General features: G+C 36.3%; 1 protein-coding gene across 1 annotated transcript in view; it reads left to right on the top strand.

The window, feature by feature from the left end:
* LOC145979536 (clavesin-1-like) overlaps positions 1-25,147 on the top strand; it is a 130,745-nt gene that overhangs the window by 16,792 nt on the left and 88,806 nt on the right. Inside the window, exons 2-4 of the mRNA XM_083112500.1 lie at positions 17,696-17,862; positions 20,684-20,775; positions 22,408-22,558. Coding sequence (XP_082968626.1) covers positions 17,703-17,862; positions 20,684-20,775; positions 22,408-22,558 — 403 coding nt within the window. The 5' untranslated portion in view covers positions 17,696-17,702. The remainder of the gene's footprint in view (positions 1-17,695; positions 17,863-20,683; positions 20,776-22,407; positions 22,559-25,147) is intronic.

Below are 25,147 nucleotides of genomic sequence, written 5' to 3'. Positions count from 1 at the left end.
AAAATAAAAATAAAATATTAATTCAAAAAGGCGCCGGCTTTTTGCCATTTTTAATCGGTCCGATTATATCAGCGTTAGGTAGTGCATTGTTTTCACAATGAGCGTGAGAAAAATGATTCTTGTTCCCGAGGACTTTGCCACTAATATGCATGCCTCCGTTGAGAAAGCTCAGAGACACGAATCAAGATTAGATTCTAATATTCGTACAATATTAGCACGTGAAGATATAGGGGAAAGTGAAAAATGGAAACTTTACCAACAGGCACTTCGACTATTTGTTAATTTTACTAAGCCTATTCCCACACACCTACCATTGATCGAAGAAGAAAATAAGTGAACCAGTGCAACAAGACGACCCCCCTCCTAGTGTTACTCTCAGGGAAGAAATTCTTGCTTCAGTACCGAAAACTGTTCAGAAGAAAACAGAACTTTTACTTAAAAGACTATTCTCTTCTGAATATATAAATTGGGACGCATATGGAACAGTGTACATAAATGGAAAAAGAATTCAGGGTTGAAATATCATAGATCTGATAAATGATTCTGTTCGCTCCCGTAAGAAAAGTAGAGATCCTGAAGGGAGAGATCAGTTCCAATCTATCCTTCATTCTCTAAACATACCCAAAGAATATATAGTTACACGCACGCCCCCACCCCCCTCAAGAAATAGGAAAGCTGAGTTTATATGGGAAGATATATAAAGTATGGATCTTAAAACATTGTATTATACACATGAACTACCGACTTCATTTTCCAATACTGAAAAATTATCCAAACATTCTACGCAATCACGAAAGAATATTTCTGAGTGGCTATCAAAACAAGATGTATATACTTTACATGTTCCAGTTAGAAAAAAATTCCCACGTAAACGTTACGAAACCACTTTTCACCTGGAACTTATGCAAATGGATTTGTCAGATATGCAGAATATCGCCAAGTACAATGACGGTATGCGCTATATACTTTGTGCAATTGACGTGTTTTCAAGGCAAGCGTTCTGTATACCAGTGAAAAGCAAAACGAGTGAAATTATGGCAAAAGCAATCACTAAAATTTTAAACATGTTAGAATATCCTCATGTTTACTCCCAGACAGATCAAGGAAAAGAGTTTTATAACGCTCAAGTGAAAAAAGTGTTTGACAAGTACAATATTATTCATTATAGCGTTTATTCAGATCTAAAGGCAGCAGTAGTGGAACGATTTATTCGTACTTTAAAATCAAAATTGTATAAACACTTCTCAGCCAATAATACGTATCGTTATGTAGATATTCTCCCCCTTGTAGTAAAATCATACAATCACTCGTATCACCGTTCTATAAAAATGGCTCCTGTTGAGGTGAGCGAAAATAATGCGCTGCAGGTCTGGTCTCAGTCTAGAAACAATACAAGTCAAAAAACCAATAATATCAAATTTAAATTTAATATTGGTAACTACGTAAGGATAAGTAAAGCCAAAATGAAATTCGAGAAAGGATATCTACCTAGTTGGACAGAGGAAATTTTTATAATTAGTGATCGTATGAGTACTGATCCCCCTACATATCGTATAAAAGACTGGAGTAACGATCCTGTCAAAGGCATTTTCTATGAACCAGAATTACAAAAAATTACACTTGATCCAGACAAGCCATTTACTATCGAGAAAATTCTAAAACGAAAGGGAGACTTTGTTCTAGTAAAATGGAAAAACTACCCCCTCGCATGTGCAAGTTATGTACATAAATCAGATATTACGCGTGTTTAGGTTAGTTGCCTATATGCCGCTGGACGAATTCTATGTTACATTACCTTCCAATGTAAACTTGAACTTGTTTCCTGATAATAAAATAGCACATTACCGTACTAAGCTGAGCGAACCAATAGAATTAAATGAACAATGGGTGGTGGCGGCCACAGAGCTTCATTTAACTTGGAGTTTTTATAATATTGTTTCCGATACAAATAGCATTTCATATCAATTTATACCGAAAAAGAAGGACCAAATTATTTATAGTGAAAGTATAGTTCCTAAAGGTTACTACTCCAATATTCAATTATTATTAAACAATATTCCCCCTTCAAAAAGAAAACTGCTTGCTCAACATGTCCGATTTGGCTATACTTTGTCCACGCATAGTATGTATACACAAACAACGCTAGAGGAAGATGTAATTATGAAATTGTATATATCTCCACAATTAGCTCCAGTGTTTGGTTTTTCGTTGGATACTCCCAAGTCAGAAATATCTATACATTCGGTTATTGGTCCAGGTACGGCAAGATCAAGTTCTATTTATCCTTGTAATTTAGATTATCATATCCCCCGTGAAATCAACATATGCACAGATATTGTCAAATATCAAGCAAATATAGGTCCCGTAATACGAACGGTTAGTGTGGTTGATTATGAATATGGAGCAATAAAAAGTTATATATTTGAGCCCAGGCAGTATCTAAAAGTAGAGAAGCGTTACTTTGAAACAATTGAAATTATATTAAAAACAGAGCATGGAACTTTGCTTCCATTTGAGTTTGGAGCGTCAAGCGTTACATTACATTTTAAAAAAGTGGAATAATGATTTCTGAAGGCAGTGATAATGATTACTATGTAACTTTGGTTTCAAATGCATCCAAAAATATTTTTCCGACTAATACACCTTGTCATTTTTTAACTAAACTTTCTAATGCTGTTAAGCTCGAGTCTGGAGGCTGGTTAGTGGGTCTGTCTGAAATTCATTTCACAAACAGTCTGTTTAATATTCAAAAAGGACAAATTGAAATTATGTGGACTTATTATAACCAAGAGTCGGATCAATCAAGTAAACAGAGCGGTAAAACAATCGTTCCCCCTCGATATTATTCAAGTGTGCAGTCTGTTTTACAAGTTTTAAATCAAGATCATATTGGAGAAGGGCTATTTCGATTCGGTTATAACCCGTCCAGCAATATTGTTGAGGGAATATACAATGCACAATTATCTACACTGAACCTCTCTGATATTTTGGCTCTGCAGTTAGGATTCGAACCAAATAGAAATCTTGTTAAACAACAGCATAGTTCGAAACAGACCAACCTAAATATTGGTTATCCCCAGCAGGTTTTAGTATACACTAATGTACTCAGTTACCAGTTTGTAGGAGATACAAAGGCACCTCTTTTAAGAATGTTTACATTTTCTTCGGTCCCTTATGGCCGGTCACAATCTATAATATTTAACCCCGTTCATTATATGCCCTAATCGAAATATTTATTTGATACAATAGAAATAGTTTTAAGAGACAACACAGGTCGTAAACTCTCATTTGCCTTCGGAGATCTGAGTGTTAAACTACATTTCAAGCGACAATGAGATACGATAGACGTCAGTTATATCGAGATTATTATCTCAACCAGGCGGGAACAGGTTTACCTTATTTTTCCGGTCCTCCCTATCAAAAAGGCCACGGAGCCCTCGGTTCAATATTTAAAAGCTTGTTTCGTTTTGCGGCCCCTTTATTAAAACAGGGTGCTAAAGCAATTGGCCATCAAGCATTACAATCGGGAATGGAATTTGTTGGGGATGTTCTACAAAACAGGCCTCTCAAACAATCTTTCAGAGATCGTGTAAATCAGGCGGGAGAAGCTCTTCGTGAAAAAGGCGAGAGAAAAATTTCTCAGATTCTTTCAGGTAAAGGCAGACAAAAAAGAAAGGCTAAAACTATAAAATTCGAACCTCCATTTATTACCTGCCAGTCACGCAAAAAGAGGCGAAGGGTACACACGCTAATTAACTACCATGTCGTTAGTAAACTGTAACTCATCGGAATGCACAAATACAAAATTGGATTTGTTTTCTCTGCCATTAACTCAAACTAGCATTGAAAATTCTTGTTTAGTGGAGTATCGTCCCATTTCATCTTTAACTAGTAAAAGTCCAGTCGAGTTTGCCATTACTGGAGACAGTGGGGAATACATTGATCCAGCACACATTTATCTGTACCTAAAATGTAAAATAACTAAACCAGATGGTACGGCCTTAGCTGCCGATAACCTGGTTGCCCCCGGAAACAATTTTCTACATACAGCATTCAGTCAGGTCGACGTTTCGTTAAATGACAAATTGATTTCGTCCTCTGCAGGGTGTTACGCTTACAGGGCATACATTGAAACATTACTCAACTATTCTAATGAGGCTAAAAAATCTCTTCTCACTGCTGCTCTCTGGTATCGCGATACGCCTGCGAAATTAGAAAATCTAACTGAAAATAAAGGAATTGAAAAACGAATGAGTCTTGCTGCGTAAAGTCGGTCATTCGACATGTACGGGCGACTGTTTTCTGATTTTATGTGCCAACCTCGTCTTCTCTTGAACAATGTGTCCATGAGAATTAAATTACATAGATCAAACGATGCATTTTCATTGATGGCGGCCGAGAATTCTTCTTATCGTGTAGAAATACAGGACATTTCTCTTTATGTAAAAAGAGTTACTGTATCTCCAGATATAGGTCTTGCTCATGCAAATGCTCTTGAAACTACTTCAGCTAAATACCCAATTACACGCGTGGAAGTAAAATCAATAACTATCCCTCAAAATATTACTTCTTATAATCTAAATAATATATTTTTAGGTACTGTTCCTAAACGTGTAATATTAGGTTTTGTTGAAAATTCAGCTTTCAATGGTCAAATACATAAAAACAACTTTAATTTCCAACATTTCGGATTGAATAAAATTCAACTCCAAGTTGGAACTAGAACCATTCCAAACCAACCTCTCTGCCCCAGCTTTACAGACAAAAATATTATCCAAGCATATTACAATTTATTCTCTGGAACGGGAATACATTACCAGGATACAGGAAATAGTCTCTCCCGAGAAGATTTTGATAATGGATTCGCTTTGTATCCCTTTATTCTTTCACCCACAATGGAAATTGACTCTACTTGGGACATATTACGCGATAACTGTCATTCTCTGCGCCGTTGCCTACGGCGGTCACGTGCATTATTTATGGAGAGTTCGACTCTCTGCTCCAAATAGACAAACACAGAGGTATTTTCCCAGATAATACAAAATAATAATCAGTTGAGTACCAGCCAGGAAGCAGTACGGATCACAATATGAGGGCTGTCGTTGATTTTCAAGGATTCCGAGACAATTCTGGCTATTTTATTCCTAAAGAACTAGCTATAGTCGATGCAGACTCAGATAGTATGCAATCATGGATATTTCTACCACCTTACGAATGGGATACTTTAGATATTGGAGCAAAAAACGAAAATATGTGGCAAACACAAAACAAGCATTCCCTCGAATGGCCTATCGGTGAACTTTGCTATTCAAAATTGTTTTCTGTACTTTCCCAGTACACCGGAAACGCATCAGTTATTTATTCTTTTGGAGCTGATAAATGCAAGTTTTTGATTAAAGTACTTCACCGCACTGTGGTTAACCTCGAGGACCTAGGATGCCCTAAAGCGTCACTGTTAGCCTTCCCTGCACAAAATTGCTGTCGCAATTATCACAGATTAAGGACAATCAAATGTGCTCTTAGAGACGCACATTTATACGCATCTTATCTCCGTAGCTTCATGCTTCAACAGCATATTATAGGAGAAGCCACAAGGACTGCACCTAACCAGAACACCTCAACATCAGACAGTGGATATTCATCCTTAGCTTCGTTTTACAACGACGTTTCAAGTGTGTATTACTTATCCGAGCAAGGTTGCTCTTCCAAAAATAGTGCATTTTCGGATAGTGAACAATGAATAACATTGAAATTGAAAAAACTGTTCAATCAGACAAATGTCTGTCTTTTATTTTTATTTATTTATTTATTTATTTGTTTTTGCTAATAACACATTGCCAAAAAATGTGCAATTGTTATTAACACCGACAATGAATCTGGACCAGGGAAACACTGGACAAGTTTGTTTATAAACAGTGATAAGGAGACCATGTACTTTGATAGTTTTGGTCAGCCTCCTAGTGCAAATGTACTAAAATTTATAAAAAAGAACTGTATTTCATGGTGCATCAGTGAAACGGTGGTTCAAAACCCAACTCATCCATGTGTGGAATTTATTGTATTATGTTTTTACATTATATGTGCCGTGAGTTACCCCTAACCTATTTTCTGTCATTGTTTGGAACAAACTTAAAAAGAAATGACAGAATTGTATGGACAAAATTCTCAAGTGCCTTTAATTAATTTACAATGTGCCTGCAGTGAATACTGCATCGAAGACCAGTGTCTTATTTTCTCTATTGCACAAGCAATAGTAGAAAATTATCCCAAGCCTACATGTTCTGAATGTGAACTTGGCGAACCAAAAGAAGAACTTCACAAATGTCTAAATCTTGAGTGCATAGAAAAAGAGAAAATGTAACAGTTGATCAAAACTTGCAAGGGTGTTATCGGCTGCTACTTCCAGCAGGCTCATAAAAGAATATTTATACGTGACAGAAAGGCGTTCGATGCAAAAAATGGACAGTGTAGATATCGAACTAGTTATGAAACTGTATACTAAATTACTGCATAGTACATTTTTCTACTATAATCATCATATTGCATATACATGCAATGATTTGTGGGCTCCAAACAAATCAAAAACAGAACAAAAAGGTGTAATGTATATAAATGAATTTATCACCTGTAATAATAATAATGTGTACTTTTCTGGGGCGCCAGTACAGACATTACGCAGAAGAGAATTGTACGGTAATACCGTACGTCACTGTGTGTTTAAATATAATAAAAAGCCAACAAAAAAGTTTCACTTTTGTAGGCAGGGATATATATATATATACCCGAATGTATATGTGCGTTGGATTCGCACCGGTTTCACTCATATGATTTTTTTTGGAGAACGAGTTCTGGGAAGCTATTTGTTCCACAAAGTAACAACTTAAAAGCATTGTACTTTGAGTAGTTATAATGTATAAATATAGCAGCGTAGTGTTAAAGCTGTTTACTATCTATGTACAATTTTGCTTGAGAAAATATAAAGCGTTGTGTGAACGCTATGTATTACAACATGTGTACAAAATGACTTATAAAAAACTGTAAAGCGTTGTGTTAACGCTATGTATAACCTTTTGTAAAATTAATTTGACTCTGTATTTATTTTGTAGTAGATTAATTTTAGAACAATAAACTTGTATGTAGTATACTTGTGCGTTTTATTTATTTTAAAAAATAAAAGGTTTATAGTTATATGTAGAGTAAAAAAAGCTAAAATTGTTGGTGCAAACGGTCGTAGGTTCGATCCTTGTTAGGGATTTTGCACAAATCTCAAATACATTAATCGCGACTGTTACTAGAATTCATTTTTATTCCGTCTCGCCACGCTAAACACTTTGCCGCTAAACAAAAAAACACAACCGAGATAGAACTTGACAAGTTAGTTTGTATTTCGGATAAAACACTAGTCAAATTCCATTCTCGTATAACACTTGTAATTAGATAAAAAATGCAAGACTTACAATATGCATCATCATCTTGACAAACCAGAAAACTCAGCAGACAAACACAGAACAAACTCAATAGAAAAAATAACAAAAATGTGCGGTCAAATTCGGATTCCCAAGTTTAAATACCCCAAAAAATCGGGCCGAAAAATTAAAAAGCTTTTTCCAGCCACCCCCTTTTTTCCATACTGGAAACTAACAATCTCTTTAAATTCACGCTGCCTTGTTAACTCTAGACGTCCAAATTTAAAACCCACAGCCTCTTTTTTCCATTAGATAAATTCCTTACGTCCACCCGCCTTGAATTATATCACCTTCACCTCATGTCCTTTTAACTTAAAATCCTTTTTTCGTCCAAATTCTGTACCTGCCTTGGCGATTACTATTTAACTGCCCGTATCGCTCCACACACAGACGGACTTTTCCGCTTAGGGGAGACTTTTAAAATTAGCATTTTACAATCTCTTGTATTTTTTCAAAGGACACAATCACCCCGTGATACATTTTCTATTTCCACCTGAAATCGAAGCGGATCGTATCTCTAACCAATTTATTTTCCCCAAAATGACTTGTTGTGTATTTGTCCCGTCACAACAACATCCCGCCCACAACCCTTTCGCCTTGAACGCACACTCCCCAAATTCCTTTCTCGTCTACCTGCGCGGAATATTAATTCATTCTCTCTGTCTAGTTTTCACGTTTTAGTTTTCAGCCAAACATGTTTCACACACGACCTTTCTGTGCTCAGTACAAACATAACTTTTAGGTTTGCTGCAGGTGGTTCTTGTCTTGTTGTGTTTCTTTGAAGGCAGATCCCGTATCGAGCTTTCTTTCCAGATGGTTCCTCCTAACTTGGCTTGTATCTTTCTCGTGCGTTTCCTTCTTCAGTGTTGGCCAGTTGTTTTCCAAGACAAAGAAAGTAATGGAGTTCGGGCGTTGCATTTGTAATTCATGTCTGCCTTTCGCAATGACAACCAGACAATATAGACATTGAGTAATCTCACATCAAACATGTTGTATAAACTTCCATAGGACATCTTATCATTCGCTTTGTGCTGTAATCACGGGTCTTTTGGTCAAAAGTATCAACGCTTGACTTAGTTCTGTTGTAATAAAGCATTACATGAGTCTGTTTCTGTGTTTTAGAGTCTCCACATCGGGTTGATCGTGCAATCTTTGAGGAATAGCGGATATATTGGCACAAAATCAGGACTTTATCAACGTAGAAAGCACTATACTATAACATGTAGACATAAATGAAAACTATACAAATCACTGTATAAGTACTAGAGTAGTCAAACTCTAACTCTAGTGAAATATCTACAGGTGCGCAGCGCACGTTAGTCAATAAAGCATATAGTGAACTATAGCTCATGGTATAATACACGAAATATGTACACGGGTCCATGGACCCAGTTGGGACTCAGAGCTATATTTTCCCATAGGTACCAAAATACATAAAAATGAACAAATACTTTTATGAAATATATTACAAAGAAGCACAACAGAATAATGTTCCGAAATGACAATATTCGGTAATTCATAGTTTTGGTATGATTATCAATCAAAAGTTTGTACGGGTCCAGTGGACCCAGTCTTGATTTCCCGCTTTAAACTAAAATAGAACTAAAAGACGAAATTTATCCATGGAGCAGAAGACAGTCTCGTATTACTGATGGAAAATATATTAAGGAAAATGTATCACTCACCTTTACGATATTGAATCTCTAACCCTTGATAATTATAGCTTTACACGTTAGAGACGAGAACAGCTCCCAGAAGTTTCAAACAACCTTGCACTCTGTAGATTTCTTCTCAGTTCGGATATTTGTAGCGTGTCAACATTTTACCTGCCGCAAGGATTGAAACAGCCTCCATTAGTGGACGTTGGACGTCAAAGGTAGAGTTCCCCTTTATTCGCATTCTTATCCGAAAAAAATGTCTATGTTGGGTTTCTCTATACTAAGGGGTTCCTCTTCATCAGGTACTGCAGTTGAAACCTACATTCAGTTTCAGTTTCAGTTCGGCTCGGAAGGAAACATTGCGGTTCACTTTCAGTTCTCGAACTGAAACTGGAATGAAACCGGAGTATATATGTCCGAACCGTAACTGGAATGATCTGAGGTTATAGTTTCAATTCGGCCCGGAATAAAACATTTCGGTTCACTTTCAGTTCTCGAACTGAAACTGGAATGAAACCGGAATATATATGTCCGAACCGTAACTGGAATGATCTGAGGTTATAGTTTCAATTCGGCCCGGAATAAAACATTTCGGTTCACTTTCAGTTCTTGAACTGAAACTGGAATGAAACCTGAATATATCTATCAGTAGTGTAATTGATACTATTACTGGGGCGAGAAAGTACGAGGTATTTTCACTGAATAGAAATACTTAAAACTAGGGCAAAATGTCCATAAAATCTTATTGCTACTGTATATAACCTACGATTTTTGTAAAAAAACTCCCGAGAAAGTACGAGCCCCCTCAGATTGATGTGGCTTTACTTATAAAAGTTGCATTTGCCAGATTGTTGTCTATAAGTTTGTTAAAAATATGCTTTTTTTGATAGTGTATTGGCCACACTTAAAACTAAGCCAAAAAGCTTATATAAGCTTTTTGCTTTTAATATAATACTCTGTAAAGTGTAATCTTATACATACACATACATACACATATAAGTTTATTTCTGGTCTACTTCTGGTATACTTCTATTGCATCATGTTGTGCAACAAATTATTATTCAATATTATGCAACAAATTATTAGGCATGTGGTTGGTTGGTTATGATGTAATGGGTGTCTTCTGATTGGCTCACTGTTTCAGATTTTTTCCACTCGGTTCGCGTTTAGGATATTTAAAGAGTTTTCGCATTACAGATCAGTTAATATTGTGAGAATAGTTGAAGAGTATAGAGGTGTTGTTCCAGTGCTCCTCATATTATAGCTCTGTTTGGTTTTATATACCGAATTTCTTATTATTCATATTAAAAATATTTCTGGTATACTGAACAAAAATCTTATATTTTGTATAAAGAAGTCTGACATCCAGCTTGTATTTGTTGTAATCTATTCATATTTAGAGTCTGGCTTGCAGCTGTTGAAGTCTGTCCCAGCTTGTTATACAAGATCGATACGCATTAGGTCATTGCCTTTCTACGCACATCACGACGTGATTGAGTAGGTCAGTGATTCTGTAGGTCAGTGCTTCTGTAGATCAATACTTATTCTACCTTCGTGCATGTAGGTTATTAGTTTTACAATTTGTCATAGTTTTATTAAGTATAAAATTTTGATTTGAATCCCAAGAAATCTGATATAATAAACCAACTTCAAAAACTAATAATATTAATACATTAAATATATACAATAAATATATAAAGTACACTGCTGAACCCAATTAATATTTTATATTAACTATAGAGTTTTAATTTAAACCCCAAGAAATATTATATAATAAACTTATAATAAAAAATATTAACATATTATAAATATAAAGCATATTATTAAACACAATTAATATTTTATATTAAGTTTAAAGTTTTAATTTGAACCCCAAGAAATCTTATAACTAATAACAAAAATGCCAAATCAAAAATATTGTAATCAATGCAATAAAAATATATCTAGCTCTAATTGGGCTAGGCACCAAAAGAATTGTGATCCAGAAAAATATAGAACACCCACAAAAATATACTCAAAATGCCATAGAAAATATAGTCTGGAATATTTCATATATAAACATAAAAATACTTGTTATGTACAGTCTTCTACTTTATCACAACCATCTACATCTTCATCTGGGCTAAAAAAAAAAAACTTGAAACACCTGTTAATCATAAACCAGCAAAGCAGCTCTGCAATGCACCTATTCAAAGCAGTTTTAATAACCAACTAAAGGATTACCGTTTTATAACAAAGTCAAGATGTGATATTAAGAATTTTTTGAACAATATAAATCCTGATGTGCAAGCTATTCTAAATATACAAAATGGCTCTTATAAACTGTCTTTCAAATTATTTACACAATATAAGGAACCAAATGGCACAAAATTTACACAGCCTCACATAACAGAAACTGTAGCTATATATTCAAATACAAATTTAGACAAAATACTAAGCAGGTTGATAGAGCAATTGATTATTAAACACTCTGAATCAGGATGGAGCCTATGTGGATCTCCAGACAAGTTTTATATTAATATTTCTAAATTTAGCCCATTACAAGGTTCTACATATCTGCCATTACCTGCCAATATTAAAAACAAAGAAGCTGTGGTTAACCTAGAAAATAATGATCAGAAATGCTTCCTGTGGTGTATTTTAGCTGCTTTGTTTCCAGTTTTAAATAATCCTGAGAGAATAAGTTATTATAAACAACATGAACATGATTTTGATGATGCTATGGAGGGCTTAGAATATCCAATGTCTGTTCAGAATATTGATAAATTTGAAAAAAGGCCAGAGATATCAATGGTAAACCATTATCTATTAATGTATTTATTTGTTCTACTGGTGCTGGGAATTGCTTGATAGAACCTCTCACAATTAGTACACTTAAGGATGATTTTGCTATTCCGATTGTTTTGCTTTTAATTGAAGGGGATGGCACATACCATTACACTCTAATACACAGTCTTGAGGCTTTAGTCAGAAAACAACTAGACAAATCTAATACAATATACAAGTTGTGCCGAAGATGTTTAACTGTATTTGATGGTCAAAAAATGGTGAATGGGGTTCGTGAAAAAAAATGCAGAAATTGCTAAAAACAAGTTAGTCACTTTTACCTCAGTTGATTAAGTTCAAAATGGCATCAAACAATAGGATGAAAATTAACTGCGAAAAAAGTTACGTATCTTCATTACAATAACCAAATTGTAGTTAATCAAACATACATTTCTGAAAGTAGAGTATGACATCACAGTACAGTAACCAAATTGTAGTGAAACAAATACATTTATGAAAGTAGCGTATGTCATCACAGTACAGCAACCAAATTGTAGTTAATAAAACAGATACAATTCTATGTAAGCTGTGGCTAGCTTCATTAGTGTGTTCATTTTCCCGCAAAACTAAATCAATAAGATTAATACACATTAGATTTTCCTATGGCAGCAAATTTTCCAATTCATGGAAAATGGCATTTACTCTTTTGTATGTAATTACATAATTTTGTTTGGTTTTCTGAATTCCTGAAAATAGAAAATTAAAATAAAATAGTGTATGAACTGTTAATTTATGAAAAACGCAATAAATATCTATCCTCGATGGATATTTTCACACCTACAAATAACCATGGTATAAAGAAAAAGCACTTAAAAATATGCTTCACAAACTTTGGTTGATTGTAAATAATACATGTCATAATCCTCCTACTCGTATGTAACATAGTATTTGCACTTTAACAGCTATTATTTAAATTTTGAATAAAAAAGGAAATTAGGTCTTACATAAATTTTGCAATGTTAATCTTTTAAATGTCTTTCCAAACGAGAATTATGAAAAACGACAGCAAGCATGTGAGCATGAAAGACAACGACTATTCACTTTCCTCCTGGACGAACTCGTAAACATTACTGAAGCTAATAGAGGAACTGAAAGAATTTTCATCTTGGTTTAAGGCTGGCAAGTGCTGATCAGAACGCTTTTGGAATAAAGCATTCGTCCGCAAGACCACGAGATCATCAAGTTTTGGAGAGGAAAGGTTGTACCTCAAATCTGACATTACAAACTTCACACTTGAGAACAACCGCTCCACGCTTACCTGGGTGGCTGGTGCAGCCAAAACCACCGGTGTCGGGAAAAATGCGCCCGGGAAAAGTGCGCTCTCGTAATAAAAGTGGGAAAAATGCGCCCTCCCAAGAGTAACCACAATGAAAAGTGGGAAAAATGCGCCTTGCACTTGCCTTCCCCAGTTCCCCATTGAAAGAAAATGTATTGTGGTTTAAGCCGACAGTGTGTCGATCAAACTTCTTTCGTGACCGCAGAACCAATGACCACCACTCTTGGACAATGCCAATATGAGAATTGTTTCTTGAATTGCGCTTCAGCTGTGGTGAAAAACACGATTCCAATGTGGATTTGAATAATATCTTATATGAACAGGGTTATTTATAGTATCTGGATTTAAACAGTTTGATGGAATGGCAGTCGGGTAGGAGGCCACGTGATTGGTTGGGAACGGGAATGCAATGTGATGTAAGGCACTGTTGGAAAATACATACTTCCTGTTCCCTTCCTACAGGTGGTGACGCAATAGAAACTGGACCGGACGGACGTAGTGACTAGTGAGTCACCTACTGACTATTTGAATCAACAATGTTATTTTTTTATGTTGTAACAATATTACATTTATTTTGTTATAATTTAAATCTGGGCTATAATATATGAAAAATGACACCAAACACGACCAAGCTATACAAATTACAAACATATTGCCACTCAGAAGTAATAACTACGTATCCATATTATTATATAGCGTATTGGAAGCAATGAGTTCGTGTTTGGTGTCATTTTTCACACTTATTTCATACAATTTTTAGGTATATAAAATATTGAGAATTCAGGGGGTACACAGAAATATTCAATTATGTCAAGGGGGACTCTCAGGCAAAAAAATTGAGAAACACTGCCTTAATGGCATTTCGGATCTTATCTATTTCCAAATATTCGGATCTGGCAGCCCCCAAAATACCAAATTGTTCACTACGAAGTTTTATTCCGAAACAAAACTTAAACTGAAAGTACACGGAGGGTTATGGTGCACCAGAATGTAGAGAAACTTTTCAGTTCAGGTTCGGGTGCGCACCGGAAATGTTCACAACGAGGTTTCATTTCGGAACTGAACTGAAGCTGAAAGTACACGGAGGGTTATGGTGCACCAGAATGTAGCGAAACATTTCAGTTCAGGTTCGGGTGCGAACCAAAAGTGTTCACAATGAAGTTTCACTTCGGAACTGAACTGAAGCTGAAAGTACACGGAGGGTTATGGTGCACCAGAATGTAGCGAAACGTTTCAGTTCAGGTTCGGGTGCGAACCAAAAGTGTTCACAATGAAGTTTCATTTCGGAACTGAACTGAAGCTGAAAGTACACGGAGGGTTATGGTGCACCAGAATGTAGCGAAACATTTCAGTTCAGGTTCGGGTGCGCACCGGAAATGTTCACAACGAGGTTTCATTTCGGAACTGAACTGAAGCTGAAAGTACACGGAGGGTTATGGTGCACCAGAATGTAGCGAAACATTTCAGTTCAGGTTCGGGTGCGAACCAAAAGTGTTCACAACGAGATTTCATTCCGGAACTGAACTGAAACTTAAAGTAATCGGAGGGTTATGGTGCACCAGAATGTAGCGAAACGTTTCAGTTCAGGTTCGGGTGCGAACCAAAAGTGTTCACAATGAAGTTTCATTTCGGAACTGAACTGAAGCTGAAAGTACACGGAGGGTTATGGTCCACCAGAATGTAGAGAAACATTTCAGTTCAGGTTCGGGTGCGCACCGGAAATGTTCACAACGAGGTTTCATTTCGGAACTGAACTGAAGCTGAAAGTACACGGAGGGTTATGGTGCACCAGAATGTAGCGAAACATTTCCGTTCAGGTTCGGGTGCGAACCAAAAGTGTTCACAATGAAGTTTCATTTCGGAACTGAACTGAATCTGAAAGTATACGGAGGGTTATGGTGCACCAGAATGTAGGGAAATATTTCAGTTCAGGTTCGGGTGCAAACCAAAAGTGTTCACAATGAAGTTTCATTTCGGAACTGAACTGAAGCTGAAAGTACACGGAGGGTTATGGTGCACCAGAATGTAGCGAAACATTTCAGTTCAGGTTCGTGTGCGCACCGGAAATGTTCACAACGAGGTTTCATTTCGGAACTGAACTGAAGCTGAAAGTACACGGAGGGTTATGGTGCACCAGAATGTAGCGAAACATTTCAGTTCAGGTTTGGGTGTGCACCGGAAATGTTAACAACGAGGTTTCATTTCGGAACTGAACTGAAGCTGAAAGTACATGGAGGGTTATGGTGCACCAGAATGTAGCTAAACATTTCCGTTCAGGTTTGGGTGTGCACCGGAAATGTTCACAACGAGGTTTCATTTCGGAACTGAACTGAATCTGAAAGTACACGGAGGGTTATGGTGCACCAGAATGTAGCGAAACATTTCAGTTCAGGTTCAGGTGCGAACCAAAAGTGTTCACAATGAAGTTTCATTTCGGAACTGAACTGAAGCTGAAAGTTTACGGAGGGTTATGGTGCACCAGAATGTAGCGAAACATTTCAGTTCAGGTTCGGGTTCGAACCAAAAGTGTTCACAACGAGATTTCATTCCGGAACTGAACTGAAACTTAAAGTACTCGGAGGGTTATGGTGCACCAGAATGTAGCGAAACATTTCAGTTCAGGTTCGGGTGCGAACCAAAAGTGTTCACAATGAAGTTTCATTTCGGAACTGAACTGAAGCTGAAAGTACACGGAGGGTTATGGTGCACCAGAATGTAGCGAAACATTTCAGTTCTGGTTCGGGTGCGCACCGGAAATGTTCACAACGAGGTTTCATTTCGGAACTGAACTGAAGCTGAAAGTACACGGAGGGTTATGGTGCACCAGAATGTAGCGAAACATTTCAGTTCAGGTTCGGGTGCGAACCAAAAGTGTTCACAATGAAGTTTCATTTCGGAACTGAACTGAATCTGAAAGTACACGGAGGGTTATGGTGCACCAGAATGTAGCGAAACATTTCAGTTCAGGTTCGTGTGCGCACCGGAAATGTTCACAACGAGGTTTCATTTCGGAACTGAACTGAATCTGAAAGTACACGGAGGGTTATGGTGCACCAGAATGTAGCGAAACATTTCAGTTCAGGTTCGGGTGCGAACCAAAAGTGTTCACAACGAGATTTCATTCCGGAACTGAACTGAAGCTGAAAGTACACGGAGGGTTATGGTGCACCAGAATGTAGCGAAACATTTCAGTTCAGGTTCGGGTGCGCACCGGAAATGTTCACAACGAGGTTTCATTTCGGAACTGAACTGAAGCTGAAAGTACACGGAGGGTTATGGTGCACCAGAATGTAGCGAAACATTTCAGTTCAGGTTCGGGTGCGAACCAAAAGTGTTCACAATGAAGTTTCATTTCGGAACTGAACTGATGCTGAAAGTACACGGAGGGTTATGCTGCACCAGAATGTAGCGAAACATTTCAGTTCAGGTTAAGGTGCGAACCAAAAGTGTTCACAATGAAGTTTCATTTCGGAACTGAACTGAAGCTGAAAGTACACGGAGGGTTATGGTGCACCAGAATGTAGCGAAACATTTCAGTTCAGGTTCGGGTGCGAACCAAAAGTGTTCACAATGAGGTTTCATTCCGAAACTGAACTGAAACGTAAAGTACTCGGAGGGTTATGGTGCACCAGAATGTAGCGAAACATTTCAGTTCAGGTTCGAGTGCCAACTATAAGTCGAACTGGAACATGTTTCAGTTCGAGTTCAAATTCGGTTCGCAGTCCCTGCTCTTCATACATTTTACATTGAGTGTGCCATATTTTCAAATTTAGGAAATTCCAATAGTAGTGTTTACTGGTTTTACTCCAGTTTCAGGTGATTAATGGGATACACATTTATCAAAGATTCCAAACGCTTCTGCTATTTTGCTATTATTTTATGTCCATTCTTATCCTTCAAATTTTTAACTTCGCAACTGACCTAAAAATATAAATAAATGGCGTTAAATAGGTCAACATCAATATGAACATATCAGCATTATCTCTGAATTACAATAAGCTATAATCCAATTAAGTAATTCGTTCTCTTATATAACGGATACCATTTATTCAACACTTTATTCAAGTTTTAAGACTTGAAATCATGTTCTCATGAGATATGTTTTTCCTTTCTCAAAATTATTTGTACATGTCCATAATTATTATTTCCGTAAACACGAATTTCAGCTCTGATATTTCTTTTCTATCATTCGTTCTGAAGTTTTCAGTTCTATGTCTCGACTTCTCTGTCACTATTTGTCCACGCTCATTAACTTACCCTCTGCCTTCCTTACGTTTGCGTTGTATTGATACATTTAACGAATTGGATCACACGCATTGTCTTAACCTTTTCTTCTCTGACAAAATGATATACTTTTGTCAATATTGCATATTTGTCTAATGAATAACATAGAGCTACGAACCTACAAAGTGTTAAAGGAATGTGAAACTTATCCAATCGTATTCTCATTCAAGTCTCTTCATTAATAGAAACAAAATGGAACCAGTGAAGAGTAATGAGGTAAACGGGAGAAAGAGCAATGGCGACACTTCTAGAAACTTTTTCCAAGATTCTTCGCCTTCCGAAGTATTAGAGGACTATCTAGAAGATGAAAAAATTCAGGAGGAACTTGAAAACTTCAGAGAACTCATACAAGGTAAGTGAAATCTCACTCTTTATCTATCTATCTTGCTATTTGCTTGTTTGTATCTGTGCATGCTTGCTTGCTTGATTGATTTGCTATATTTTACTTCGCTTCTTGCGCTACTTTTGGCTATTTTGCGAAGATGCGGATGAGTGATAATATGATGAAATTGATGAATAGACACTCACAAACGTCCATGCCTAGGCCAGGATTCGAACCCGAGACCCCTGACTTCGTAGCGTAATGTGCTAGCTAACCACTCCGCCATGGGGACCGGATGTGTGGGGTAGCGTGCGCGCGTGTAAGTATTGTTCGTTTAAGAAAATAACCTCGCCTTGGTAATACATTCTAACCATTGTAAATACATGCATTATATTTCTAATCATAATGAAGATATTTACTACCTCTGAAATGTCTACTGTGAAAGTTTGTTTATTAACTGGAAGCATAACTAGAGACAAAGTATTCTTTATTTGTAGAAGCTTCATTTGTGACTAATATATATCAAGTTGTAACAAGCATACCTTGAAATGTGAAAGTGATATATAATTAATTCTATCATTTGGAAAACTAACAGTAACTTCTCTCTTATAGATCTAGGAAGACTATTTAAAATCGATCTACACTTTAACCCTTATCCGGGCAAACAGTGTCTATCAGACACTGGTGATTGCATTTTTTATCACATACTTCAAACGATACTTCTTGCGAACGTGATAATTTTTACTTTCCTTGTTTCTCTCTTTTTTCTCATTTCACAATATTTGACTTTGTTTGATAAAGTAGGTCAGGCGTAAAAAATATTTTCCATATCACTTACGTAAACGGGCAAGCAGTGTCTGTCCGACACAGTGTACAAACGAAAGTTGTAATATTAATTGAATATGTATTAACAAATGATTAATAAAAAATAAAGTATTTATGAGGCCGCGGTGGCTCAGTCGGTAACGCGTCTGACTACCATGCTCAAGGTCCCGGGTTCGATCCCCGGCCGGTTCAAATCCGGGAACTTTTCTAACGGTGGAAGCGGCCCCGGCGCCTACCCAGCGTCGAATAACATGGGTACCTGGGGGAAACCCTGGGGGGTAAAGGCGGTCAGGGGCGTGATGCTGATCACATCACCCCACTCACGACCGGATCAAGAAAGTGTGGGGCGTTACCCCCACACCCCCTATACGCCTTCATGGCGTGGTGCTATGCACAGGGGAACACTTTACCTTTTTTACCTTTACCTTTTTTTAAAGTATTTGATAAGACATCACATAAAAATATTATTAGCGATAAAATAGAAAATATGAAAAACATATGAGCAAATAAAACAATTTCCTCACACTACCTTCCGGCTTAACATGTTTCATGTACTATGCTTCAAAAATTACAACAACCTGCAATTACGATGATGATGATGATGAATACAAAAATAATGGACATAACAATGATGATTAGGTTAAATATCATGTTACTCGGTTGTTTCCACATCGATAAAACATAAAAATCTTGCATTAGAAGGGCAAGATTCATTTAAAACATTGCAGTGTCCGACAGACACTGGTTGGCCGGACACGTTATAAAAATAGCTTGCCCGAATAAGGGTTAAAGAGCAATCGATACGTTCTGAGATAGAAATCGTACCAGATGCAATTTATGACCTTAATGAAGGAGATTGTTTTGTATTATCTTCGAGCATTTTACTTGCTAAATAGTAATGTATTGTAATCTAAATGGTATCGAGTCTTTGTTATACAAATTTAATCCCTAATATACTGTATAATTAAAACTCGTTTATGTACTATAAGCGACAGACTGATAAGTTTCAGGTCTCATAAAATGTTTACGATAAGTTTGATTCAGAGATATTTTCCTCTTTTTTGGCAAAATCAAAGGCTATCGATATATTGATATATTGATATTTAAATATAGAGCTCATAGTCACAATGTTCAACTGCAATACTTAATGATGTAAACAGAATTAAAAACTCAATGTCATATATGCACAGTAAAACCTATTTTCATAATATAATGAGTGAACGAAAAATACAATTTTAAAGAAAATAGCCACACTTGATGGAAACTCATTTTATACAATAGTAGATTTATAGAAAAGAAGTTGATCTTGCATTATTTTGACATCTCAGCATAGTGTGTCATTATTGCGTTTTACGCATAAGACACACGAAAGCAAAATTGAACGGATTCGTTGTATTCAATTACCTCTTTATGTATGTTACCTACTGTTCTGAATTCTGCTTTCTGCAACTATAATGGTGAGAGTCGCACGTATCATCTATTGTCTAACTTACAGTCCGTTTCTAGAGAACGAGTAGTTGAACAATAACTTTGCCGTGTTGAACTGGAGCAGCACTGATTAGCAGGTTTGTAATAGGTTCAATCCCAGGAAAAGAAGATCAAGAAGACGCGAAACAGGTCCTTTCTCTCGAGGCATATATTTACAATTGGTAGGTGTAAATTAGTCAAAGTTAATCCACAAGGTATAGAACATTCCATACTAAGAAGGAACAATTTTCTCTCACAAGGGTATACCCTGTCTCAGATATCTCTGGAGCAAACAAACGGAAACAATACATGCGCAAGCAGTGACGCAATGGACAGGCCATAGGGAGCGGGATTTCAAGGAAGTGTGGAGCGAAGCAACTGCAGTTGCCAGCTTTCGCAGCAGCTTGTACTGCTTCGCTCTGCCCACTCGACTTTCCTTTACTTCTCTGACGCTATGCAGGGTCTTGCTCCAGAGATTGTTGGGACAGGGTATAGAGTAGTTTTGGTCTTAATTTTATTTTCTTGGCTGCTGTATTCACATATTTTTAACCAATTTCAGGGGAAGAAAATCTGAAAGTTGGAACGGACGACAAATATTTAATGTCGTTCCTCTGGAGCACCAATTGTAGTTCGGAGGAAGGATTTCGACGTGTGAGTACTATCAACTTTATTATGTTGTATAAAGTTGTATAGAACTACAACATGACAATATATTCAATTTTTTTAACTAAAACTTTGAAGTAGTTAAGTAATGCTCAATTAAAGTTAGTGTAACACAAAATTCCATAGGAAAGTAATTGGTTCATAAAACATTTTACAATATTATAATTTAGTACTGAATATACATATTACAAATGGACTGTTTATGTCATATTGTGATTTTGTTGCTCGTTTTTTGCACAATATGGAATCTAAAAGAAGCACAGAATGCAATGTATAACTTTATTCTAAAATTCCCATCAATTACAATGGTCATCTAGATTTGGTGGTGCTATTGTAATACAGGAGTATATCCTCTTTGTTTATAAACGATTCACGACAAGCTACCCAGAGGCGTTCTGAGATAACACTGCCGTATCCGGTCTCATTTTTGTAAAAAAAAAATACCTCGATAAACCTTTGGAGCATCTTGGATGCAAAAGAATGCCTGAAAACCCAATTGTCAACATAATCCAGCATTCTCTTGATACGATTTTAGTCTGGCTTCGCCACTGATCATTCTACAACACAATCCTTCAATGTTGAAGTTATAACTCAACGTGATGAAGGACGAACTAAAGGCAAGCTTGTTTGTGTTGGAGCATCAAGCAGATAGCTCGAATGGGCCGGGTGCCTCTAAAGTTTTATCCTCTCAACTTATTTCACAGAGTTTCATCATATTCTGCATCTCCAGTCACTGATCAAGACCTACCGGACTGCTGCGACACTAGAATAATTCATTGCCCAGTTATCGCTGTGGTTCGAGATTTCCATGCATCTATGACGTTGTTATTCGGAGACACAAGGATTCTGCGGTATTGAAAAATATCACCAATAGAATGAACATGTTTATTATTTGGACGAGACGTGGGCCAACACGGAGCACACATTCAATAAATCGTATGGCTATACCACCGTGCAAAACCAACGTGATTATTACCGAGAAATTAACAGACTAATATTTGATTCCTGGTATAATGATGTGATTCATAAATTGAAACCACACAGAGTAATAAAGCAGACAATTCATTACTGTACATACCACCAGTAACAAATCATGCTTTATTTTTCCTGACCTGAACTTGAAGCACGTGTGAGTGAAAGGAACGGATGTATTGCGAAAGAAGGAACAAGGGTTCTCATAATTTCGTTTCTTTGTAAACCAAAAACAATAATTCACCACTAAATTCAAGGGGAAACTGACGTACTTAAACATGTTTTTTAATACTGGCAAGAATATGTCCAAATATAAAAACGTGTCTTGGAGAATGACACATTAAACCATTCTCCTTTTTTATGTTTAAATATGACATTAGTGTGCACACATGTTTGCTTCTATTTCCTTTACATAAAAATAACACTCAGAATGACAAAATTCTGCAATTCTTTATTACAGGTGAAATTGTCACTAGTGGATATTTTTTTATATATGTTCATTTTTTAAAAACTTCTCAATCCTACAGATAATATCCGGATATACAGATATTTACATTAGATATAGTTGTATAGAAAAACATTATAATGTTATGCACTACAATTGTTGTTCCAGTAATATTAACTTGTATTTTTATATTAATTTTGCAGATGAGTAATTACTATAAAATGAAATCTGATTATGCAGAATATTTCTGTCAGTCTTCGCCAGTGGACTACATGTACCTTGTTCGGATGAAAATACTCAATTTTCTGAATCTGAGGGACAGGAAAGGCCGCGTTGTTGGAATATGCAAGCAAGGTAAGGCAATTGTATATACAGTTTGAATGGGAGACATCTTTCTCCGAAACGTTGACTGGTAATATTAATGATCTCTTGCATGTGGAATTCGTCTGAACACAGAAAAAATACTATACCTCAATCCAGAATGGAATTTCTGACGCGACGAAAAATGTCGATACGTAATATCAAATGCCTCGTCTCACAGTATTTTAAGATGTCAGGACTTCTAATGCGCTTTGTATAATTTCAGAGTATTGATCAGCATTGATGGAACGCTACCAGTACTATAAAGGTGCGTTCTTAGCTCTCATAAATGATAGGTCAAAACAAAAGGAATTAACGTGATCAACCTGTCAATATCTAGAACGCTAGGGTTTTAGACGATTTGAGCGTTTTTATTAATAACCGGAAACTGTTAACATAAAGCGGCATAAATGATATGAATTGATATTGTGATATGATATTCTGTCTGTGGTAGAACAAATAATTAGATGCAAATAATTGATTACTTTTTCCTTGCGATATTTTCCAAACTGTACAAACTATGTATCTGAACTTTGTCTGTCCCGTTTGATCAACAAAGCCTGAACTTTGCTCCTGATTCACAATATTGTCGTTTGGCGACTGGAGACAAGCAATTAATAATCTTGAACTTCGATTTATCTGAAGCAAGAATTTGTACAGAAACATAATATTCTGTACTAAAATTCCAATCAAAAAACTTCAATCGGCAAATTCACTCTTAGTCAATAATTGAACTATTCGATATTTCTTGATTATTCACAAATTACAAATTCTCTCGTAGAGTGAATGAATTTCAACGATGCTTCATGAAGGAATATTTAATCTCTTGCTCGACCTGTCTGCCAGCGATAAGAATCAAGCAATGAATGCTAGTTATAGTATAGTATACATGTTCTCGCCACTAGACATATAATCAAAAGTATAATCAAAAAATAAGAAGTGCCAGTTTAGCTCAATTAATTCTTCTACATATTCGTTATCAATATTTAGTATATATTTTTTTGCATTTTGAATTATACACGTACCTCTCACAGCAGCAAATGATCTTCGCTCATCCTCCAAACTCCCATACGCACACCCCAGGAAACAATTGCAAATATCAATCTCTTCAGATCATTTGCAAACCCATTTGAATGCGTACCATTCCACAGGAAACTCTTCGTGATTGACGCTGGGAGATGATTTGCTTCCGATTCATGTTGCACAAATGTGCAAGGAGGGCAAGGATCCAATAACGGAAATTTGCCGTTGCGTGTGGAGGCCTCGCCATTGATTAGCAGCCACTGGCGGACCTTGACAAGCCAAAGGTACAGTGAAACTAACACCAAATAACTGTACACGAATTAGAAATAAATGACTATAGTGCGCTAGTTGTGGTATTTATGTAACTAACGATCAGTCATGAGAAATTGAAGGCAACATGTGATCTCGACACTTGCTATTTAACCCAGGATCGGTCGGGGGTCACCGACGCATTTATTTCGATTTTAGTTAAGTGCCATTTTAACAGTATTTAAAATATTGTCCTGTGATGATGTCTGTCAGACGTTTAGAGTGTCACGAGTAACCTGATCACATTATAATGAAATGAGGTAAACGGAAGTATTAGAGAGACCATTGTTGTGGATGGACGTTTATGTTACATTTTTTATTGAGATTTGCAGATTATTTCAACGCTGTTTCTAAAGTGTTTTCGAACTTATATGTTTTCGTGTTAATAGAAAATACTAGAAGTGTCTAAGAGATTTGTGGACACAGGTGGAACCTTCCCAGAGTTCTTCAAGGCAGCACTGAGGAACATACGATTTTTGTTATTTAGTGTTGAAAGTTTTGGTTTCGACGATGTATTATTATGATTGAAAAAAAAAATATATTTTGAATAAAAAATGTAATAGTGAAAAAGGAAAATATTTTAAAGATCGCTTGAAGTACAGATATTAAAATAATGTAAAATGTGCCTAAAAAGCAAGGTGAGAACTGTGCTCACCCGTGACCTACAACTTTGTTCAAGAGAAGGCTACCGATGCTACGTAGTTTAACATGTGCGCCATACGCTACATGGAGTATCCAGACTAGAATTATTTCCTCAGAAGTCTAGTTCTTAGTTGGAGACTCTAAGTGCCTTCTAACATGTAAAGAAAAATAGTAAGAACTTTAGAGACGTTGCAAACTAGAGGCGCTAGCTACTTTCCCTATTAAGTTATAGTTTCCACACAACTCAGTCGTGTGAGGAGATGAATCAAGCATTTTTATTATTGAGATATAGTAGAAATTTAAAGTACGTTATCTCTGTTAGTAGATGGAAACTTTACTGGTTTTGAATTTCTATATTTCCCTGTACTTTTGGGCCAAAAATAACATATTACTTTTATTTCTTACAAAAAATGTATACAAGACAATAGAATTTTCATTCACCTGAGATATTTTAGTGATAACGTTCCATGAATACACAGAAAGGAAATTCAGCAGACAAGAACGAAGACAATATGCGTAATTTGAAATATATTTAATAGTTCATTGATGAAGAAAGAAATTAAGAACACACACAGAATGCAACATTTTGTCAGCATTTCATATGTTATG

The sequence above is a fragment of the Lepisma saccharinum genome, chromosome 26, assembly GCF_977018435.1.
Source record: "Lepisma saccharinum chromosome 26, izLepSacc3.1, whole genome shotgun sequence".
In the NCBI taxonomy this organism is placed as follows: domain Eukaryota; kingdom Metazoa; phylum Arthropoda; class Insecta; order Zygentoma; family Lepismatidae; genus Lepisma; species Lepisma saccharinum.
This window is presented reverse-complemented; position numbering and strand designations above follow the sequence as displayed.